General features: G+C 41.7%; 1 protein-coding gene across 5 annotated transcripts in view; it reads right to left on the bottom strand.

Annotated features, from left to right (window-relative positions):
- The window catches only part of ARFGEF3 (ARFGEF family member 3), a 176,252-nt gene that overhangs the window by 66,041 nt on the left and 85,383 nt on the right, over positions 1-24,828 (bottom strand). For all 5 annotated transcript variants that reach the window (XM_025422392.3, XM_025422396.3, XM_025422393.3 and 2 more), the window contains 3 exons: positions 23,626-23,959; positions 6,628-6,740; positions 4,930-5,849 (listed from right to left, as the gene is read on the bottom strand). In XM_025422392.3, the coding sequence (XP_025278177.1) occupies positions 4,930-5,849; positions 6,628-6,740; positions 23,626-23,959 (1,367 nt within the window). The remainder of the gene's footprint in view (positions 1-4,929; positions 5,850-6,627; positions 6,741-23,625; positions 23,960-24,828) is intronic.

The following is a 24,828-nucleotide window of genomic DNA, read 5'->3' as shown; positions in this document are numbered from 1 at the left end:
GACAGCCATCACGGAGCACCAGGCAGCCTACCCCAGATGTAATTTAGGGGAAAGAAACTGAATCATAAACACTTGAGTTTTCCACTAGATGCAAAAAAACCTAATCCTAACTGACAGAGGTGGGTTAACACACTAACTTATTTATTTGAGCATTTCTTTTTTGTATTTTACCTTTTGTATTCCACAGGGATTTTGAGTTAAATTTGACTACCTTCTGGAATGTTTAAATCATAGGGCAAGAAATCAAAGCTGACAAGAGCATGCTTGCCTTCCTGGTTTTGTATCCACAAACCCAGAGGTCCTTCCAGAGACTGTGGTCCCTTCCCAGAAGGTAATGAGAGGAGGGGGGAAACAGTGAAACAGAGAAGGGCCAGGGTTGGAGGTCTGTGACTGTCTGCTGCCTGGCAGTGCCACGGGCATTGGTAGGACCCCAGAGAAGCTACAATGACGCCCAGGGGCTCCCAGGCTTGCCGGAGGAGTCCAGATGCAGGGTTGGCAGAGGGGTAGCAAAATCACAGGACTCCAGGGAGCCTGTGAAATGGACATGTGAGAGGTGAAAGGCCTCTCTGTTCAGATCCCACATAAGCTCCAGCTTCTGGTTTTACCCTGGAATGGGGACCCAAGAGCTACTGTCAAACATTTGGCCAGCCAGGCTGGCTGAGGGTCTGGGGTCAGGTTTGTTTTAATTTAAAGAAATAGATATTTCCTGCATAACTGAGATTCATGCTTGCTATACTATCTTTTATGAAATTTAGTACTTTATAAACATCAAATTGCTTGTGATAAGCCTTACATGTGGTTGCAGTGAATCTCAAGATGGTAATAGAACAACAGTCATTTTAGGGAACAGCGATCCCAAAGCCAAGTGCCTGTGCCCCTCTATTCATCACTGTGTGAGGCTGGATCTTGCTTTTTCCTCTCTGAGGGGCCACTTCACACAGATGCCACTCTGTTCTGTGCAGGATAGGGAAGGAATTTCTGCAGCTGTCACAGCTCAAGTCCACTCCCATCTTTATAAAACCCATTTTGTTTGGATGTTTTCAAACTCCCCCAACATAAAAAACAAAACAAAACAAAACAAAATCCTTTAATTGCTTTCAAAGGAAAGGCTCCCTTGAACCATGTAGAATTAAGGGGGCTCATTTCAACTGAATGTTAGTTGTCTGAGGACAGGGGTCCCTGAGAAATGCTGAGCCAGTCTGATCCCAGCCGGCAGAGCAGACCCTTATAACAAGTCCGGGAGATACTCGATGGGAGTTTTTGACAAAATAAGGTTTCAAGCTTTTGACACTGAAGTAAATAATGAGTAAAATACCTGGGTTGTCACTCAGGGAGACTCTCTCTCCCCATCTCCTGTTGTTATCTTTTAAACTTTGTCTAGGGTGAACAAAGGCCATCAGCCTGCTCTCCTGCCCCCGCAGGGTACAGATGTTTCTCTTTTACTAATCTTTCTTCCCCGAGGTGACGCTTGCGAAGGGAGGGAGAGCACTGGCTCAGTGCAGAAGTGGGACCCAGACCAGCATCTAGCAGCTTTGGTTCACCCGCCGCAATGGGCAACGGGATCCGTTAACTGAGTGGTACCTGAGGAGAATGAGCTTATTGGTAGCAGGAGCACAGAGCAATAGGTCTGTAATTTGGAAAGACAGACCAACTCCTAATTGGTAAAAATACTGGGGAGGTCACTAGAATGAAAAAGAAAATGACTAACTCAGTTATGGACAATTACTAAAAATTATATTCAGAGGGATGCCCGGGTGGCTTAGTGGTTTAGCATCTGCCTTGGACTCAGGTCGTGATCCTGGGGTCCTGGGATCGAGGCACGCATCGGGTTCCCTGCAGGAAGCCTGCCTTTCCCTCTGCCTATGTCTCTGCCTCTCCCTGTGTGTCTCTCATGAATAAACAAATAGAATCTTTAAAAAATAAAATAAAATTAAGTTAAATTAAAAATATTATTTTCGGAAACAACCAAAATATTTTGAAGTCTCTATTTTTATTTAATTTAATTTAATTTAATTTTATTTTATTTTAAGATTTTATTTATTTATTCATGAGAGATATATATAGAGAGAAGCAGAGACACAGGCAGAGGGAGAAGCAGGCTCCATGCAGGGAGCCCGACGTGGGACTCGATCCCGGGACTCCAGGATCACACCCTGGGCCGAAGGCAGGCGCTAAACCGCTGAGCCACCCAGGGATCCCCGAAGTCTCTCTTTTTAATGTATTGATTCCTGTATGTAAAAATGAATATCACATCAAATTGGGTCTGATGGGACATTTTACTGGCCTTTAAAACTTGAGCAGTTTGCAACATCAAATTCTACAAAAGACTTTGCTAGGATTTATATTTCCTAATTCTCATTGGAGAGGCAGGACCTTTGAGAGCCAACCTTTACCAATATGACAACTCATTTATCTGGAATTATTGGGGATGTTGTTGATAAATATGAAGTCATCTGAAAGTTAGATCTTACATATTTAAATTCTGAAATTTCTGCAGCTGAATTGTTTTTATGGTTTTAATTTTATTTATTTATTTATGTATTTGTTTATGTATTTCTTTATTTAGGGGGGAGAGAGAGGGAGAGAGAGAATCTTAAGTAGACTCCATACCCAGCACAGAGCCCAATGTAGGGCTCAATCTCACCACCCTGAGATCATGACCTGAGCTGAAATCAAGAGATAGATGCTTAACTAACTGAGCCACCCAGGTGCTCCAAGATTATGTTAATTTTAAATAGAAGGCCTCAAATGTAATTTTACCATTCTTGATTCAAGGTCACCATTACTGCAACCAGTAGCAGTGCTGTAATGTGATAAACAGTTGTTCTTTGGGATCACTGATGTTTGCTGGCCTGTCTGCCTTGGCACCAGGGGCACCAGGCTGGTCAGAACAGGCTGCTGAGCATCTCTCCATGTGAACATTACTAGCTGAGAAGAAGCACAGGCTCAGATGCTCTACCAAACCCCCTCAAAGGGAAGTGAACATTCCTTCCAACTCAGGCTTTATCCGCAACTTACTTCTTCAGCCCACGAACTATTTCACATATTAAGGGACCAAAGACCAAGCTTATGAATCTACAGTCAATACATATTTATTGAGAAGAAGGCATGCATATCTTGAGGCCTCTAGTTCAGAGCACAGTGAAGTTTCTCTATAAATGTTGACTGATGAAACATGTGTGAGTGTGTGTGAGAGTATATGTGTGTGTGTGAGAGAGAGAGAAACAGGGAGAGAGGAAGAGATCTACAAAACATATAGTAGCAATGCTCCATAAAACAATGACAAATTTAATGTTGGTAGCATAAAAGATATTAGGGAGAAACAATTTTTAGAAGAGCATTTAGACATTATCTTAGTCTTTCAACAAAATTAATTTTATATATGCATGTGTTCCTTTGCACAAATCAAATATCCCAACCTTGTTTTTGTATCTAATTCCAAAAGGAAAAGTATTGAGAAAAAAATGTTGAGTAGCCTTAAAAGTAGGTATTTTCATATCTCAAAAAGAATCAGCACAGTTAGGAAAGCTGAGGAGTTTTATGTGTCTCTTTATAATCTCTAGATAGGTTGAGAAGTCCAGGATTATTTTTCCAGGATTAAAAGTTCTATAGATCTGCTGGTGCTTACAGTTTTGGATCATTCTCATATTAGAAAATGTCCTTCCTTAAGTACACTGGAATTAAAACGTGTTTTTTTGTGTCCCTTTAACCAAGGACAATTTGGTCAGTTTCTTAAAGATACTGATTAAGCTATCTCTTAACTATACAGGAATCAGCTTCTACCAAGTTCCAATAACTGGGCTAGACTTTTTTTTGTATATGTGTGTGATGTGTTCTTTGTTGGGAGACCGACTATGTGCTAGACATGGTTGGAGCATGCAAGGAACTGAAAGTACAGAGGGGAGAAGGTGGATGTGTTCACAAGTAACTCTGGCAGATGTGGTAAGTGCAACAATGCACACATGCTCAAAACTCAGTGGTGGAAGAACAAATGGCGATCTTGACTTTCAACAGTTACATGTTCATTCTCAGGGCTAGTCCCTTCTATGTGAGCACAAGCCCAGCAAAGTCCATCCACCTCGGTCGTCTGTGGTCAAGAGACCCTTGAATGTCAGGGGAAGGAACAGGTGACCACCAGGAGTCAGGCACTCAGTTATTTCTGCCTTAAGTGTTTTGTACCCATTAATTGCTTTCTTTTCTGTAGTACTGTGAGATAATAGGAAAAAAATATGTATATTGGTCTCTGCCCGTTTCCTGGCAGAGCTCCTCAAATCCTTAGAATTTCCTAAGTGATATGACCCCTAGAAGCACCGCTTGTTCTAGTATATGGCTTTGACCTCATCCTGACTCCTAAATCCCTTGTAAATGTCTAAGTGATAAGGGAACTAGGAACATCTTTTGTTCTAAGGAGGTGACTCTGGGCGGGCTGCTGGATGGGGACTAATCACACCATGCTGTGATTAGATGCTGGAATATCACACTTGGGGAGTTCAGGGGAATTCACGAAGCCTGCATGTGATTCAAGACCTCACTGAAAATAGTTCATATATTGATATACCAGAAGTGCACTGCTTTGTGATTTTTAGACGCCAACGTGTAGAAAGAAGCATAATGAGAACTCAGTGTTTGAGAGTCAGAAATTGTGATTTTGCTTTGGTCAGCAGCAGCTTGCTCTACTGCAGTAACCTCTCATTCTTTACTCTGCACCGTCTCCATCTATCAGCCTCAGAGCATCCCAGCTGCCTACAACCCAAACCACCTCCAGGAAGTCTTCTATTGCCCCGTTCTCTTCAAATACAAGCAACCCTGGGAGTCATTAGGATGTTTTGCGCACTTCAAACCCCAGGCACGATGGGAATTTCCCACTTCGGCAACATGCTCTGAATACCCTTACCTACCGACTGTTCTAGCCAAGGCCCGTGTACAAACCTGAGCAGAAGGTAGAAGCGAAGTTCTGGAGGGCGGCGTCCACCTCCTCCACGCTGGGCAGGGCCAGCAGGCGGGGCAGGAGGCTCTCCAGGGCCTGCAGGAACAGCCTGGCGCTGTGCTGGTCCGCCTCCTGGTTCTTGAGCAGTTTCAGGGACAGAGCGGCCGTCCGCAGGGACCGGTGGCCCAGGCAGTCCCGAGGGGTCTGCTCCTCATCGGCCAGGGAGCCGTTGTCCGACCCGATGTCCGACACGTCCGACCTCCCCGAGTCCTTCTCCGCGGCCATCGAGTACTGATCACAGGAATCGAATTCTGTCCGCGAAAGGTCTTGGTCATCGACGCTGAAATTGCTCTCGCTGTAGCGGGAGCCGAAGGACCGCATCCTGCAGTCCACCGACAGGAAGTTCGTTATGTCGGGGTACGCGACCGTGTGGCTTCGCTGCACCACGTCCGGCTGGTCCACGGCCTCGGGCTCCGGCGCCTTGCTCGGCGGCTCCTTGCTCTCGGGCGCGGCCGGCGACTTGAGGCTGCTCTTGGGGTGCTCGGGGTGCTCGGGGTGCTCGTCGGGCGTCGTCCGGCCCAGCGCGCCCTCCAGCGTGGTCTGGCCCGTGTCGGTGGTCACGCTGATGCTGATGTCGGGGCTCCTCTCGCTGCCCGGCTCCCACGGCGTGTGCTCCGAGGACAGGACGCGCCGCTGCCAGCGGAAGTCGGCCTCGTTGATCTCCACGGAGTCCCGGCTCCACTCGGCGCCGTCCTTCAGCTCCTCCAGGCGCAGCAGCAGCAGCTGGACCTGGCCTTCGCTCAAGCCCCTGCCCTGGCTGAGCTCGTCCAAGGCCCCGAGCAGGGTGCAGACGCAGGACACGGCGGCGTAGCACGCCTCGATGCCGCCCTTGATGCACGCCTCCGTCATGCCATCCATGATGCTGGGCGTCCAAAGGAGAGAACGAGAGCGTAAGAAACACTGGCCAATGCTCCGACGCGAACAGGACGCGTGAGCCTGGTCAACCGCACGCTATTCAAAACAGACCCTCTGAGCTACACGGGGTTACACGGTCTGGGCCAAGGGTGAACGACACCAACATGCGCAGGCTGTGGCGCAGGAAAACACCCAGGAAAAGCGGCCCACCCTGAATCCCATTCTCTCTCGGTTGGCTGGCTTATCTGGATAATTCCAGATGGGGATTTATAGTCTCCACAAGGACGGGCACTGAATAGTCTCACTTTTGTATTACAGTCAGTTTTTCAAAAAGAAAGTAGTTATAATGGCTGTATGATAATGAGGACACCCTCTATAAAAATAAACACGTTCCCGAACAGATGGATGTGAATACAACCATCACAAATCAGATAATATTCAGTTTTTGGTGGTGGTGGTGGTGGTGGGGCTACGTGAAAGGCAATCTTACAGTTATATAGTACTGTGGTTCATAAAGTTCTTCCCTAAAATAACCCCAATGAATAAGTGTACATTTCATTTTGCACCCTGGGTTTATGTTAAGTCGTATGAAAATATGGAAAGTACATGATTATAATACATTGAAATAAGACCTCTCATATGGCTTGTGGGAACATTATTAGTCAATAACATTCCATAAAATGCAGGTTCATAAAAATTTCAGGGATTTAAAAACAAGGTCAAATGTATTCAGAGCAGCAGTCTTCACCAAGCAATAATAGATGGAAAAGGGGAATGTAGCATACAGTTTGAGAAGATCCAGATGAGACTTTCTTTTTGAAATTGATCTTTTCCTAGATTCTGATTCAGTGGAGCTGGGTCCTGCCAAATCACAGAGACGCTGTGGGCTTCCGAGAAGCTTTAAGAAAAAGAAAAAGAAAAAAAAACAACAACAACAGTACAGTGAGTATCATAAAAAAGCACAAGGTTTTAAAATTGTGAGATCAAATAAGCATGTGATACACTCTAAAGAAAAAACACAACCATCTGTAATTACAAATCTTAATAAAACTGATCTAGTATTCCTCTTGTCACCAAGTACACATTGGGTTCCCAGCTCCACATTCAGGACTGGCTTAGACAAAGCAAATTCTCTAAGGGATTGTTTCAAAAAATTTTATAGCACATAACTATAAAGCACTTGAATCTATGGTCTTTACTGAGAATGGCCTATAATTTAACATCCCTGTACTCTGTCTCATTTTGCTATCAAAGCTGGTTAGCTTCAAAAACTGGACTGATCAAGTGTATGAGGAACATTCTCCAGGACAGATCATGTTAAGGCACAAAATAAGTCTTAAATTTAAGATAACTAAAATCATATCAAGCATATTTTCTAACCACATTGGCATGAAACTAGAAATTAACTACATTAAAAAGTAAAAACCGGAAAGTTCACAAATATGTGAAGATTAAAGAACATGCTACCAAAGAACTAATGGGTCAAAAAAGAAATGAAAAGAAAATACCTTGAGATTCAGAAAAAAAAAAAAAAAGGGATGTATAACATCCCAAAATTTAAGGGATGGATCAAAAGTAGTTTTAAAAGTTCAAAGCAGTATATAGCCATATACTGGTCCTCAAAAAATAAGAAAAGTCTCAAATAAACAATCTAGTGTTATACTTTAAGTAACTAGAAAAAGAACAAGTGAAGCCCAAAGTTAGTATTAGTAAATAAGATTACAGCAGAAACAAATGAAATAGAGACTAAAAAATAGTAGAAAAGATCAATGAAACTAAGAGTTGATTCTTGGGAAAGATAAAATTGACACACCTTAGCCTAGACTCACCAAGAAAAAAAACCTAGAAGATTTAAATAAATAAAATCCGAAATGAAAGAGATGTTACAACTGATACCAAAGATATACAAAAGATCATAAGAGACTCCTATAAACAATTATATGCCAACAAATTGGACAACCTAGCAGAAATGAATACATTTCTAGATATATTCGACCTACAAAGATTGAATCATAAAGATATCCAAACTGATCAATAAGTAGAAAGGTGATTGACTCCATAATCAAAAACCTCCCAACTAACACAAGTCCAGGACCAGATGTCTTTACCAGTGAATTCTACCAAACACTTAAAGAAGGATTAGTACCAATCCTTCTCAAATGCTTCCAAAAAATAGGAAAGGAGAGAACTTTTCCAAACTTATTTTATAAGGCTAGCATTATCCTGATACCAAAACCTGACAAGGATACCACAAGAAAAGAAAATTATATCCAGTCAGGAAATGGACAGAAGACATGAACAGACTTTTATCTAAAGAAGACATACAAATGGCCAACAGACACATGAAAAAATGCTCCACATCACTTGTCATCAGGGAAATACAAATCAAAACCACAATAAGATACCACTTTATACCAGGTAAATGGGTAAAATTAACAAGACAGGAAACAACAAATGTTTGTGAGGATGTGAAGAAAGGGGAACCCTCTTACACTGTTGATGGGAATGCAAGCTGGTGCAGCCACTCTGGAAAACAGTATGGAGATTCTTCAAGAAGTTAAAATACAGCTGTCCTATGACCCAGCAATTGTACTACTGGGTATTTACCCCAAAGATACAGATGTAGTGAAATGAAGGGGCATCTGCACCCCAATGTTCATAGCAGCAATGTCCACAATAGCTGAACTGTGGAAGGACCAAGATGCCCTTCGACAGATGAATGGATAAAGAAGGTGTTGTGTGTGTATATAAATACACACACACACACACACACACACACACAATGGAATATAACTCAGCATCAGAAAGGATGAATACCTACCATTTACATCAACGTGGATGGAACTGGAGGATATGCTAAGTGAAATAAGTCAATTGAAGAAAGACAATTATCATATGGTTTCATTCCTATGTGGAATATAAAAAATAGTAGAAGGGACCATAAGGGAAGGAAGGGAAACTGAATGGGAATAAATTAGAGAGACAGACAAACTACAAAAGACTCTTAACTCTGGGAAATAATATGAGGGTTGCAGAAGGGGAGGTGGGCATGGGGTTGGGGTAACTGGGTGATGGGCATTAAGGAGGGCATGTGATGTGATGAGCGCTGGGTGTTATATGCAACTGATGAGTTATTGAAAACTACATCTGAAACTAATGATGTTATATATGTTGGCAAATTGAATTTAAATTTTAAAAAAAGGAAAAGAAAATTATAGGCCAATATCCTTGATGAACACTGATGCAAAAATCTTCAACAAAATGTAATTAAACTAAATTTAACAATGTATTAAAAGGATCATACACCATAAACAAGTGGGTTTATTCCACGGGTGCAAAGAGATGGCTCAATGTCTACCAATTAGTGAAGTGATACACGACATTAACAAGATGAAGGAAAAAATGAAAAGATCATTTCAATAGATGCAGAAAAAGCATTCTGACAAAATTCCACAGACACTTAGATGAAAAGTCTCAAAAAGATGAGTATTGAGGGAACATACCTTAACATAATAAAGGCCACATATTACAAACCCACGGCTAACATCATATTCAACAGTAAAAAGCTGAAAGCTTTTCCTCTAAGATCAGAACAGGACCAGGATGCCAATCTCGCCACTCTTATTTGATACAGTATTGCCAGTCCTAGCTACCGCAATCGGGCAAGAAATAAAAGCATCCAAATTGGAAAGGAAGATGTAAAACTGTCACTATTTGCAGATGGCATGATATTATATATAGAAAACCCTACAGACTCCATAAAAAAAAAAAAAAAACTGTTAGAACTAACAACTGAATCCAGTGAAGTTGCAGGATACAAAATCCACATATAGAAATCTGTTGCATGTCTATGTGCAAATAAACTATCAGAAAGAGAAATCAAGAAAATAATCCTATTTACAAAGTATCAGAAATAATAAAATGCCTTCAAATCTGCTATCTGTGGAACTGCCGCCAAGATGCAGATTTTCATGAAAACCCTTGCGGGAAGACTATCACTCTTGAGACTGAGCCCTCAGATACAGTAGAAAATGTAAAGGCCAAGATTCAGATAAGAAAGGAATTCTTTCTCATCAGCAGAGACTGGACTTTGCTGGCAAGCAACTGGAAGATGGGTGTGCTCAGTCTGACTACAACATTCAAAAGGAATCCACTCTTCATGGTGTGTTGAGACTTCGTGGTGGTGCTTAAAAAAAAAAAAAGAAAAAAGGAAAAAAAAGTCTTATACCACTCCCAAAAGAAGAAGCATCAGAGAAAGAAAGTTAAATTGGCCGTTCTGAAACACTATGAGGTCGATGAGAATGGCAACAGCAGTGGCCGGCGTCGGGAGGACCCTTCAGGTGGATGTGGTGCTGGAGTTCGTGGGGCGAGCCCCTCGGACAGACATTACTGGGGCAAGAGTTGTCTGACCTATGGCTTCAACGAACTGGGAGACAAGTAATTGTATATAGGTTAGTAAAAGACATGAACTAATATTTAAAAAAAAATAACAAAGTGCCTAGGAATAAATTTAACCGAGGAGGTGAAAGATTGGCATACTGAAAACTCCAAGACGTTAATAAAAGAAATTGAAGGGGCGGGGCTAGATGGCAGAGGGGTGGGGTCCCCGAGTCACCTGTCCCCACCAACTTACCTAGATACTTTCAAGTCATCCTGAAAACCAACGAATTCGGCCTGAGATTTAAAGAGGGAACAGCCGGAATGCTACAGAGGGAAGAGTTTGCACTTCTAACAAGGTAGAAAGGCAGAAAAATAAATCAATAAAAAAAAGCATCCAGTGGGGGAGGGGCCCGCGAGGAGCCGGGTTAAGCGGGGCGGCGGGAGCCCCCAGGACAGGAGAGCCCCGTCCCGGAGAAGCAGGAGCTTCACCAATCTTCCCAGATGGAAAGGCGCTTGCAGGGAGCTTGGGCAGGACCCCAGGAGGGGCGGGGATGCCCTCAGGCTCCCAGGGACACTAACAGAGGGGGTGCGCCCCGGGGGAGAGCGCGCCACACCCCGCGGCCGAGCTCCCTAAAGGGCTGCAGCGCGCGCCGGGCGGGGTCTCGGGAGCAGCTCGGGCAGCGGCTCCGCGCGGAGGGGGCTGTGCGCCCCGGGAGCGCAGTTCCAGAGGCGGAGGCCCTGGAACCCCGGGGGACACAGCCCAGGATCCGGCGCTCCACTCGGGACAGGTGGAGGCGGGGAGGGCCCAGGACAGTGAGGACGCTCCTGCCGCCGGGCGCCCCCGAGCTGTGCAGATCAGTGGCCCCGCCCCGGGAGCATCCAGGCCCCTGCGGACTGGGAGCTGCGGTAGTTACTGCGGGAGCTGAATACAGGGCTGGAGAGCTGGCTGCCGCCACTGTTGTTCCTCCTGGTGTCACCCTGTGCCTGGGGGGGGGGTGCCAGGGAACAGGGGCCTCATGGGGTAAACAGCCCCCACTGAGCCGGGCACCTGGCAGGGGGCGGGGCAGCTCCCCCAGGTGCACACACCTGAGAGCACAGCAGGCCCCTCCCCCAGAAGACCAGCTGGAAGGACAGGGGAAGAGCAAGTTCTTCACTGAGCAGCGCTAGAAAGCTCCAGGATAAGTCCAGGGATTTACAGTATATAGAACCAGAGGATACCCCGCCTTGTTTTTTTTTTTTCTTCTTTGTTTCTTTGTTTGTTTTTTCCCTTTTTTAAATTTTATCTTCCTTTTTCCAGTACAACTTGTTTTTAGCAACTCTGCACTAAGCAAAATGACTAGAAAGAAGAACTCACCACAAAAGAAAGAATCAGAAATAGTACTCTCTGCCACAGAGTTACAGAATTTGGATTATAATTCGATGTCAGAAAGCCAATTCAGAAGCACAATTATAAAGCTACTGGTGGCTCTGGAAAAAAGCATAAAGGATTCAAGAGACTTCATGACTACAGAATTTAGATCTAATCAGGCCAAAATTAAAAATTAATTAAATGAGATAAAATCCAAACTGGAGGTTCTAACGACGAGGGTTAATGAGGTAGAAGAACAAGTGAGTGACATAGAAGACAAGTTGATGGCAAGGAAGGAAGCTGAGGAAAAAAGAGAAAGACAATTAAAAGACCATGAGGATAGGTTAAGGGAAATAAATGACAGCCTCAGAAGGAAAAAAATCTACGTTTAATTGGGGTTCCAGAGGATGCTGAAAGGGACAGAGGACCAGAAAGTGTATTTGAACAAATCATAGCTGAGAACTTCCCTAACTTGGGGAGGGAAACAGGCATTCAGATCCAGGAGATAGACAGATCCCGCCCCCCCACAAATCAATAAAAACCGTTCAACACCCTGACATTTAATAGTGAAACTTGCAAATTTAAAAGATAAAGAGAAGATCCTTACAGCAGCAAGAGACAAAAAATCCCTAACTTATATGGGGAGAAGTATTAGGTTAACAGCAGACCTCTCCACAGAGACCTGGCAGGCAAGAAAGGGCTGGCAGGATATATTCAGGGTCCTAAATGAGAAGAACCTGCAGCCAACAATACTCTATCCAGCAAGGCTCTCATTCAGAATAGAAGGAGAGATAAAGAGCTTCCAAGATAGGCGGAAACTGAAAGAATATGCGACCACCAAACCAGCTCTGCAAGAAATATTAAGGGGAACCTTTAAAAGAAAGAGGAAGTCCAAAGAAACAATCCACAAAAACAGGGACTGAATAGGTATTATGATGACACTAAAATCATATCTTTCAATAGTAACTCTGAACGCGAATGGGCTTAATGACACCATGGAAAGGCACAGGGTTTCAGACTGAATAAAAAAGCAAGACCCATCTATTTGCTGTCTACAAGAGATTTATTTTAGACCTAAGGACACCTACAACCTGAAAATGAAAGGTTGGAGAACCATTTAAAATTCAAATGGTCCTCAAAAGAAAGCAGGGGTAGCCATCCTCATATCAGATAAAGTTTATCCCAAAGACTGTAGTAAGAGATGAAGAGGGACACTATATCATACTAAAGGATCTATCCAACAAGAGGACCTAACAATCATGAATATTTATGCCCCGAATGTGGGACCTGCCAAGTATATCAATCAATTAATAACCAAAGTTAAGACATACTTAGATAATAATACACTTATACTGGGAGACTTCAACACAGCACTTTCTGTAAATGACAGATATTCTAAGCACAACATCTCTAAAGAAACAAGAGCTTTAAATGATACACTGGACCAGATGGATTTCATAGATATTTACAGAACTTAACATCCAAACGCAACTGAATACACATTCTTTCAAGTGCACATGGAACTTTCTCCAGAATAGACCACATACTGGGTCACAAATCAGGTCTTAACCGATACCAAAATATTGGGATTGTCCCCTGCATATTTTCAGACCATAATGCTTTGAAACTAGAACTAAATCACAAGAAGAAACTTGGAAGAAATTCAAACATGTGGAGGTTAAAGACAATCCTGCTAAAAGATGAAAGGGTCAACCAGGAAATTAGGAAAGAATTAAAAAGATTCACGGAGGGGATCCCTGGGTGGCACAGCAGTTTAGTGCCTGCCTTTGGCCCAGGACGCAATCCTGGAGACCAGGGATCGAATCCCACGTCGGGCTCCCGATGCATGGAGCCTGCTTCTCCCTCTGCCTGTGTCTCTGCCTCTCTCTCTCTCTGACTATCATAAATTTAAATAAATAAATAAATAAATAAATAAATAAATAAATAAATAAATAAATAAAAAAGATTCATGGAAACTAATGAGAATGAAGATACAACTGTTCAAAATCTTTTGGATACAGCAAAAGCAATCCTGAGAGGGAAATACATCACAATACAGGCAGCCCTCAAGAGTACAAAAGCTAACCTTGCACTTAAAGGAACTGGAGAAAGAACAGCAAATAAAACCAGAAGAGAAGTTAATAAAGATTCGAGCAGAACTCAATGAAATAGAGACCAGAAGAACTGTGGAACAGATCAACAAAACCAGGAGTTGTTTCTTTGAAAGAATTAATGAAATAGATAAACCATTAGCCAGCCTTATTAAAAATAAAAGAGAAAAGACACTAATAAAATCATGAATGAAAAAGGAGAGATCACCACCAATACCAAGGAAATACAAACGATTTTATTTTTTTTATTTTTATTTTTTTTAAGATTTTATTTATTTATTCATGAGAATACACAGAGAGGCGAGAGAGAGGCAGAGACACAGGCAGAGGGAGAAGCAGGCTCCATGCAGGGAGCCTGACGTGGGACTCGATCCCGGGTCTTCCGGGATCACACCCTGGACTGAAGGCGGCACTAAACCGCTGAGGCACCGGGGCTGCCCTACAAACGATTTTAAAAACATATTATGAGCAGCTATACACCAATAAATTAGGCAATCTAGAAGAAATGGATGCATTTCTGGGAAATCACAAACTACCAAAACTGGAACAGGAAGAAATAGAAAACCTGAACAGGCTGATAACCAGGGAGGAAATTGAAGCAGTCATCAAAAACCTCCCAAGACACAAAAGTTCAGGGCCAGATGGCTTCCCAGGAGAATTCTATCAAACGTTTAAAGAAGAAACAATACTTATTCTACTAAAGCTGTTCCGAAGATAGAAAGAAATAGAATACTTCCAAACTCGTTCTATGAGGCCAGCATCATCTTAATTCTAAAACCAGACAAAGACTTCGCCAAAAAGGAGAATTATAGACCAATATCCCTGATGAACACAGATGCAAAAATTCTCAACAAGATACTAGCCAATAGAATCCAACAGTACATTAAGAAGATTATTCACCCCCACCCCCCAAAAAAAAGATTATTCACCATGACAAAGTGGGATTTATCCCTGGGATGCAAGGCTGGTTCAACACTTGTAAAGCAATCAATGTGATAGATCATATCAACAAGAGAAAAAACAAGAACCATATGATTCTCTCAATAGATGCAGAGAAAGCATTTGGCAAAATACAGCATCCATTCCTGATCAAAACTCTTCAGAGTGTATGGATAGAGGGAACATTCCTCAGCATCTTAAAAGCCATTTATGAAAAGCCCACAGCAAATATCATTCTCAATGGGTAAATACTGGGAGCCTTTCCTTTAAGATCAGGAACATGACAGGGATGTCTATTCTCACCACTGCTATTCAACATAGTACTAGAAGTCCTAGCCTCAGCAATCAGGCAACAAAAAGAAATAAAAGGCATTCAAATTGGCAAAGAAGAAGTCAAACTCTCCCTCTTTGCAGATGACATGATACTCTACATAGAAAACCCAAAAGATTCCACCCCAAGATTGCTAGAACTCATACAGCAATCCAGCAGTGTGGCAGGATACAAAATCAATGCCCAGAAATCAGTGGCATTTCTATACACTAATGATAAGACTGAAGAAAGAGAAATTAAGGAATCAATCCCATTTACAACTGCTCTCAAAAGCGTAAGATACCTAGGAATAAATCTAACCAAAGAGGTAAAGATCTATACCCTAAAAACTACAGAACACTTCTGAAAGAAGTTGAGGAAGACACAAAGAGATGGAAAAATATTCCATGCTCATGGATTCCATGCTCATAATATTGTGAAAATGTCAATGCTACATTTAATGCAATCCCTATCAAAATACCATAGACTTTCTTCAGAGACTTGGAACAAATCATCTTTAAGATTTGTGTGGAATCAGAAAAGACCCCGAATAACCAGGGGAATATTAAAAAAGAAAACCAGAGCTGGGGGCATCACAATGACAGATTTCAGGTTGTACTACAAAGCTGTGGTCATCAAGACAGTGTGGTACTGGCACAAAAACAGACACATAGATCAATGCAACAGAAGCGAGAATCCAGAAATGGGCCCTCGACTCTATAGTCAACTAATAGTCAACAAAGTAGGAAAGACTATCCACTGGAAAAAGGACAGTCTCTTCAATAAATGGTGCTGGGAAAATTGGACAGCCATGTGCAGAAGAATGAAACTAGACCATTCACAAAGATAAACTCCAAATGGATGAAAGTTCTAAATGTGAGACAAGAATCTATCAAAATCCTAGAGAAGAACACAGGCAACATCCTTTTTGAATTTGGCCACAGCAACTTCTTGCAAGATATATCTATGAAAGCAAGGGAAACAAAAGCAAAAATGAATTATTGGGACTTAATCAAGATAAAAAGCTTCTGCACAGCAAAGGAAACAGTCAACAAAACTAAAAGACAACCTACAGAATGGGAGAAGATATTTGCAAATGACGTATCAGATAAAGGGCTAGTTTCCAAGATCCATAAAGAACTTATTAAACTCAACAGCAAAGAAACAAACAATCCAATCATGAAATGGGCAAAAGACATGAACAGAAATTTCACAGAGGAAGACATAGACATGGCCAACAAGCACATGAGAAAATGCTCCACATCACTAGCCATCAGGGAAATAAAAATCAAAACCACAATGAGACACCAATGAGAATGGCGAAAATTAGCAAGACAGGAGACAACAAATGTTGGAGAGGATGTGGAGAAAGGGGAGCCCTCTTGCACTGTTGGTGGGAATGTGAACTGGTGCAGCCACTCTGGAAATCTGTGTGGAGGTTCCTCAAAGACTTAAAAATAGAACTGCCCTACGAGCCAGCAATTGCACTGCTGGGGATTTACCCCAAAGATACAGATGCAGTGAAACGGCAGGACACCTGCACCCCCAATGTTTATAGCAGCAATGTCCACAATAGCCAAACTGTCGAAGGAGACTTGGTGTCCATCGAAAGATGAATGGATAAAAAAGATGTGGTTTATGTATACAAAGGAATATTACTCAGCCATTAGTAAATACCCACCATTTGCTTCAACGTGGATGGAAGGAGGGTATTTTGCTGAATGAAGTAAGTCAATCGGAGAAGGAAAAACATTATATAGTCTCATTCATTTGGGGAATATAAAAAATAGTGAGAGGGAATAAAGGGGAAAGGAGAGAAAATGAGTGGGAAATATCAGTGAGGGAGACAGAACATGGGAGACTCCTAACTCTGAGAAACAAACAAGGTGTAGTGGAAGGGGAGTTGGGTGGGGGGATGGGGTGACTGGATGACGGGCCCTGAGGGGGGCACTTGACAGGATGAGCACTGGGTGATATGCTATATGTTGGCGAATTGAACTCCAATAAAAGATAATTTAAAAAAAGAAATTGAAGATGACACAAATAAGTAGAAAGATACTCTGTACTCATGGATTGGAAGAATTAATATTTTTAAAATGTCCATACTACCCAAACCAACTATAGATTCCATGCAATCTCTATCAAATTTTCCATGTATTTTTCACAGAAATTGAACAAACAATCCTGAAATTTGTATGGAACTTTAAAAGACCTGGAATAGCTGAAGCAATTTTGAGAAAGACGAACAAAGCAAGCGGCATCAGACAACCTGATTTAAAACTGTATTACAAAGATATAGTAATTGAAACAATATGGTACTAACATAAAAACATAGATCAAAAAGTACAGAATAAAGAGCCTAGAAATAAACCAATACATATAGGTCAATTTACAATAAAGAAAGCAGGAATATACACTAGGGAAAGGACAGTCCTTTCAACAAATGGTGCTCAAAAAATTCGACAGCCTCAAGCAAAATAATGAAAATGGATACCTATTTTATATCATCCACAAAAAATTAACTCAAGATCGATTGAAGACTTGAAAACACAGGCAGTAAGCTCTTGGACAGGAGTATTGGAGAGGATTTTTTAAATCTGACACCAAAAGCAAAAATAATCATGTGGGACTACATCAAACTAAAAAGTTTCTGCACAGCAAAGGAACCACTGAAAAAAAAAAAAAAGTCACCTACTAAAAGTGTTTGCAAGTCATATATCTGATAAGGGATTACTATCCAAAATACATAAAGAACTCATACAACTCAATAAAAAAACAAAAACCACAAATAATCCAATTTAAAAAATATTCAGGGGAACTGAATAGACATTTTTCAAAGATGGCATATAGATTTCCAACAGACACATGAAAAGATGTTCAACTTTAATACCATCCAGGAGATGCAAATCAAAACCACAATGAGACATCACCTCACACCTGCTGGAATAACTATTTTCAAAAGACTAGAAAAAAACAAGTTTTGGCAAGGATGTGGAGAAAAAAAGACCATTGTGCACAGTTGGTAGGAATGTAAATTGGTGCAGCCACTCTGGAACAGTACGGAGGCTCCTCAAAAAATTAAAAACAGACTGCCATATGATCCATCAATTCTACTTCTGGGTATTAATCTGAAGAAAATGAGAACCCTAAGTCAAAATGATACATGAACCCCATGTTCATTGCAGCATTATTTACAATAGCTAAAATATGGAAACAACCTGTCTCTTCATGGATAAATGTATAAAGAAGATGTGGTGTGTGTGTGTGTGTGTGTGTGTGTGTGTGTGTATACATACATACAGTGGAATATTACTTATCTATAAAAAAGAATGAAATCTTGCCATTTGTGACAACATGGATGAACCTAGAGGGTATTATGCTAAGTGAAATTAGAGAAAGACAAGTACTATATGATCTCTCTTATAGGTGGAATCTAAAAAAAAGACAGCAAAAAACAAACAAACAAACAAACAAACAAACAAACAAGAACAAGCTCATAGTTACAGAAAATGATTTGGTGGTTGCCATAGGTGAGGGGTGGGAGGACGGAAAAAAATGAAGGTAAAACTTTAAAAATTAAAAAAATCATGTGTTGAGAAGTATTCTCTTTCTATACTCTGGAAATATTCATGTATTATTAGAATTATCCATTCCTTAAATGTTGGTATAATTTGTTTTTAAAGTTGTATGGGGCCAGTGTTTTTTTTAATGGAAAGATTTTTTTTAAACTACTGATTCAATTTCTTTAAAGATTCTAGAACTATGTAGGTCCTCAATTTCTTCTTGAGCCAGCTTGTTAAAGGCTGTGTTATTTCCCAGGGATTTATCTATTTTATCTAAGTTTTCAAATTTACTGACTCAGTGGCCTTAATACCTTTTTAAAATTTCTTTAGTGTTTATAACATCTATAGTTACATGCATGTTTGCATTCTTATTTCTATTTACTTGTTTTTACCTATTATGGATTTGTTTTATTGCTTTTATCAAGAGTTAAATTTCCTTAGGCTTTTCAGAGCCCTGGTACTTTTCAATTTATTGATTCACTATATTTGCTTTTTATCATATTACTTTCTGCTTCCATTCCTATTTTTCCTCCTTTCATTAAATCTAATTTGTTCTCCTTTTCCCAGCTACCTACCTTGGAGAATTGGAATCTTAGTTTTAGGCTTCCAATCTTTTAAATATAATCATTTTAAGCTATAAATACCCTTCTACATACTGCTTTGGCTACATCTTACAAGTTTTCATGTATAGAATTTTCATGACTGTTTAATTCTGTTTAATTTTTGTCTCCATGTGGTAGAGATCTTTACAGAACACTTCAATTTGAGGCTAATAAATTCAGGAAAAGATTGGGTTAAGTATATTAGAGCAGCCTTCTTATCACTATGCCTGGTTTTTTTTTTTTTTTTAAGATTTTATTTACTTATTCATGACAGACACAGAGAGAGAGGTAGAGACATAGGCAGAAGGAGAAACAGGCTTCCTGCGGGGAGCCCATTGGGGGACTTGATCCCAGGATCATGACCTGAGCTGAAGGCAAACGCTCAAACACTGAGGCACCCAGGTGCCTCTGTCCATTATTTTCAAAGTAATATATACCCATAGAAAAAGGTATGTTAACTAGAAAAAGTTACATCTTAAGGGGCACTCTTCTTTCCTTCCCTCCTGCCACATTTCTTTTGTACCCCAGAAATTGGGAACTTCTACTCTCTTGGAGGTATAGCAATGAAGTTTCCACTTTTCTCTCCATTTTTTATTTTTTTGACATTGAAAGAGTCAAGTTCCCTCTCTCCACTCTTTCCCTTTCCCCCCTTCTCCCGCCCCTGGCCTCCTCTTCCCTCTCCTCCCCCCACCCTCTATCTTGCCACCAGCCTGCCCTGCATCCAAGCTAAGTGGCTGGGCCTTAGTGCCTCTAGCTGTCCCATCTCTTGCTAGAAGGGCAGGTGCATTTCAGAGGGATAGCTGGGGGAGAATCTTACTTTGTCTTGGGATCTCATTACATTCTCGAATCTAACTATACCAGTAGTAAATCAGATGACATATTTGAATTCCCACATTAATCTTGGGTTTATTTCTCAGTTGTTTCCAAATCTGGAAGGAAAGGACATGAGTGATCACGCTTCTAAAGAACGCTGAACAACTACTTGAAGAATGGCAAGACACGTCGAATCTCAGCTTCTCCCAGTGGGAATGAGGGATGTGCTGTCAGGGGCTGGGGTGTCATGGTCTGATTAAAGACTAGGGAACTCCTTCTGAAGCTGAACCATGGGAGAGAAGAAAGGAAGCAAGGTGAACTTTTGATTACTGCTCATATTTTGGGAAAGCGGAAACAGAAAAGAGAATGTCATTTGAAAAACAAAATGTTGTCCTGTCTCTCTTTGATTAACAGGCACACAGCACGCATGGGAGAGTGACAAATCACAAAGAGAACAAGGAAATAACACATCATGCGTTCCAACTGTGAAAGGCTAAACAAATATCCTCGGTGCCCAGTGGTTTTCTTTGTGTGCGTAGACGGCACATTCTGGTTTCCAGGTTACCAAGCTTCTCAATTTACTGGTTGTCATAGTGAGTGGAGTAACCTGGCCCACATCAGTCTTCTGGACTCCATGGGGCAGCATCACCTGCAAATGCTACTCATATGCTGGTGTCTAATTGCAGCCTTGCCCTGTAAAATAATTTTGGGAAGCTAGAAAAATCTATGAAAAAGGGGAAAACATAACAAATTTCCTACACAGTGCTAAATAAGTTATAATTTAAAATACATTTAGACACCTATGTGCCCCATATGCAATGTATTTACTCAGTATGCAGCTATTTTTTTTAAAGATTTATTTATTCATGAGAGAGACAGAGACATAGGCAGAAGGAGAAGCAGGCTCCTTGCAGAAAGCTTGATGCGGGACTTGATCCCCAGATCCTGGCATGAGGCCCTGAGCTGAAGGCAGGCCACTGAGACACCCAGGAGTCCCAGCATGCAGGTATTGAGTAGATCTACCATGGGCAGCCACAACCTCAGTGCTGGTCAACTCGGAGTAAGAAAGAAAGGTTGCTGCTGCTCACAGAACACCCTGTTTGCAGATATTCTGTCTTCAAGTCCATCTCCCATTCAGTCAAAATTCATTGAGCACGTATTCTAATTCAAGCACTGCAGTGTTAGATACTGGGGTGGGAAGGGGGTGGGACAAACAAAATCAATATAAAAAAATCTGAGGAGACAAGAAGTTTGTACCAAGTAGTACTGTGAAACAATCAGTGAGGTGGGACATATAATTAATTGCTAAATGATGGAATTTAAAGAGCAAAACTGGTGGTTGGAAGAAGCAGAACTTATAAAGGAGGAGGATATTGCCAGCAGACATAGCTGTCCTCAGAACATCTGGGTTCACCTGGTAGCCCTGCTACTCACAAGGACTTTGGGCAAATAACTTCTCATGGAGCCTCAGCTTCCTCGTCTAGAAACTGGGCATGATATCATCTTACTAAGAGAGTTTGTAAATAAATTAACATGAAGTGCAAGCTCTGTCTAGCATATCATCATCAAATGCTTGACCCTGCTAAGTGGAATTGCCCATGGGGATAGGGGAGGAGTCTGGAAAGAGGCAGGAAAGTAGGAGCTGAACGGAGCAGAGTCAGTCAGATGGAATGAGGATGATCCTGGGAAATGAGAATGATGAGAGAAGGATCTAGAAACTGGGCAGCATAATTCAGACTTGATGAAAGAGGCAACAAGAGCTAGTAGAGCCTGAAAAAAACTGTTAACAGTGATGATTTATAAGCCTAAATTCAGAAAGTCAAAAGGAAGAAAATAGACGGCAAATAGACAAAGAGCTGAGCCAGAATGGGTGCACTACTCTGGGTAGCAGGTCATGAGGACCAGCTATTTTCAGCCTCCACATATTTTATCCTTTCCTTCGGATAGCAATAATCATGCCAAATATTTGTCTAGCACTTTATACATATGGTGTATTTATACAACTTTATTGCATTTTGAACCTTTGAAATACTACTAGTTTGTACAGATGAAAAATTATAAGTTCAGAATTAAATGATTTAGCTACTACAACCTTGCTGGGGAGTGGTAGACAGAGGATCCGAACTCTGACTCTGAAGAGGGTAGCTGAGCCAGCATGGAAAGGGGCTCCTAGAATCATCTGCATTGCAATATCCAAGTTAAGTACAGTAGTAAATGTGTTGTAGGAAAAAGTGATGGGTTTCAGGATAGATGGACCAGGGTTCACACTCTTTCTCTTTTTCTGTGACCTTGGGCAAATCATATGACCCTTTGGAACCTTAGTTTCTTTGTGGGAAAGAAAATTCCTTTTTCCTGGTGTCAGATCTCTATGGGGAGAAACAGCCAGTGGAATAGAGTTCTGGACCTTTCTCCTCTCTTTCTCTCCCTTCCTTCTGATGTGGGGTGGTGGTGTGTGTCTCATCTGACTGGTAGATTTAGAAGGATCTGAGCATGTGTAGCCAGTCCCTTCCTCTTTCTTCTCCTTGAAGATCTGCCTATTCAGAGAAAGCCCATCTTGCTTCCCAGTTATATGCTTAACAAGGGTAGAGCCAAGAGAGGGTCACAGCTATCTGAGTGGTGACAAACTAGTCTAGTCTCGCTTGCCTCCAAAGTTGTATTGGGTTCACCAACCTAGGAGCAACCGGTTATTAAAGCCTACCCTACCCTTTCCTCATTGCCTGAAGCTGCCATGGGGAAAAAATAGTAGTCTTCACTGGTACAAATTGAAATACAACATCAAAGAGCTATTAAAACTATTAAAGATAATATATGTGAAGTGCTGGGCATATAGAAGGTAAGAAAAAAGAAGGTTATTATTGTGTACTCATAGATTTTCTTAACCAGCAATTAAATATGGATCACTCCTTCATTTCTAGAAATGTTGAGTCAGAACTTGCCATTGTTCATTACAGTCAAATCTTACTAAAAGAATAAGAAGAGGCATTTCAAATTAAGCTTCTGAAAAACCGATGAGTAGCAAATACTACTTAAACGAATCATCAACAAGGGAATTTTGTTACTCTGGGTTTGTTATTGTTTGAGCATAGGTACCAAAAACAAAGGCAACTTCACAAATACAAAAATGTTGATCCACTTTTTTTTCTGGTTATTTGAAAGAAAGCAGAGAAATTCTTACCTGAAGTACCTCCTCAAAACCATGAAAGAGCACACTAGGATAGCTGTGATAAGCTGGGAAACTACTTTCTCACAGGGGTCATGATGTTTGGGATATGAGGGCCTAAGAATGGATGGGGCAAAGGGAATTCTTGTACCAGTCAGAGATTAGTCATGATTTTTTTTTTTTATTGGACGATGTACAACCTGAGTATGGAATCACTCTGAAATCCAATTTTGGCAAAGGGGAGTAAACACAATATCTGCATAAACAGTACCTAAGGGAACAGAAGGAAATCAGACTGGGGCCCGGTCCGATGCCTGCAGCTTAAGTTATCAATGACTTTGCATCAGTGAATACCAATCAACTTCTCCTCACCGAGGCTCCCAACACATCCCAGCCCTAAAGATACTGCCAGTTACTGGATACCATGTGGTAGCAAACAAGTTTCGGCAAGCGATTGGCGGAATTTTCTGAGTGCTTCCTGTAGGCAAGACACCGTGTTTGGATACGACCCCCCCACCTCCTGGCAAGCACACTGGCATTCCTTAGCGCCCCCTTACCTCCTTCATGATTTTGATGGCTTCCACCCGGTGCTGGGGTGGGGGATAAAGCAGCACTCGGTGGTAGAGGGACTGAAGCACGGGCTTCATGGAGTCCACTGACCCTACCAGCCGGACCAGCTCGGCCGCGATGTAATAAATGGTCCGAGCCACAGGCCCGCTCAGAGCTGGCGCAGTGGAGGAGCAGCCCGACCCCCGGCCATGGTCAGAAACTCCTGGAGATGCAGAGTCGGACTCGATGCCAGAACCAGTGCTGCTGCTGTGAGCAGAGGTGATGCTTTTATCATGAATTGGATTCCCCAGGATCACGATGAGAGCTGGGCACAGGTTTTTCCTGGGAAGACACAGGAGAAAAAAAATGTCTGCTACAAGTCAAAGTGATAAAATGTGAATACAATCCTGAGGGTAAATATCAGATGCCACAAAAATGACTAATAAGAGTTGGGTTCTTTACTGCTCCTCCTTTTGGCTCCATCCTTCCCTCAGGTTTCCATGTCTCTTCATCACTCCTGCATATATGAACAGAATACTTTTTCTCATAACACAAGGCAGAATTAACTAAAATATCAAGACAAGTATTCAGAAACCATCTTATGTAAAGAAACAGACTCACAGTGATAAATGGTTTAGTTAGAAAGTTTCATTCTATAAGTAACTAAATTATTTCTACTTCTAATTTGAGAAGTTAATTTAAAATTCTGACACACACACTGTCACATATCATTGGACTTCCTCCCTGTCAAAAAGCCCAGGAACTCAGAGCAACTAGCTGGCTGCCTGCGGGCCCTGTCACTTGTGTGAATCTCTGGCTATGATTAAGCGACTAGTCTTCAGGTTGAGATGGAGAAAGTATCAGGGAAGAGCTAAGAATAACACTTACTAGCTTTTGCCCCCTGTGCAACTTTCTGGTGTCTTTGTACACTTTTGAGATAAATGAATAACCTAGAAATAATCTTTCCCTTCCTGAGTCTCATGATCCTATGGTGTCAACAAAATGCAAGAGGGCCTCTGAGGCCTACTTTGTTAAGATAATCACAAACCTCTCTGTATTCTGATCTAGTGCATGCAAGCAAAGCAATCTCCCTGCTTTCTCTCTAAAGCATTCGTGCACAAATGGGGTGACTGGTAGGCTGCGGATGCCACGGGAAGGGACCTACATGTAGAGCTGGAAGGGGAGAAGCCTCGGGTTGGTGTGGGGGGGCA

Source organism: Canis lupus, chromosome 1 (genome assembly GCF_003254725.2).
Source record: "Canis lupus dingo isolate Sandy chromosome 1, ASM325472v2, whole genome shotgun sequence".
Classification (NCBI taxonomy): domain Eukaryota; kingdom Metazoa; phylum Chordata; class Mammalia; order Carnivora; family Canidae; genus Canis; species Canis lupus.
Note: the sequence above shows the minus strand (reverse complement) of the source record. Positions and strands in the feature narration are given on the sequence as shown.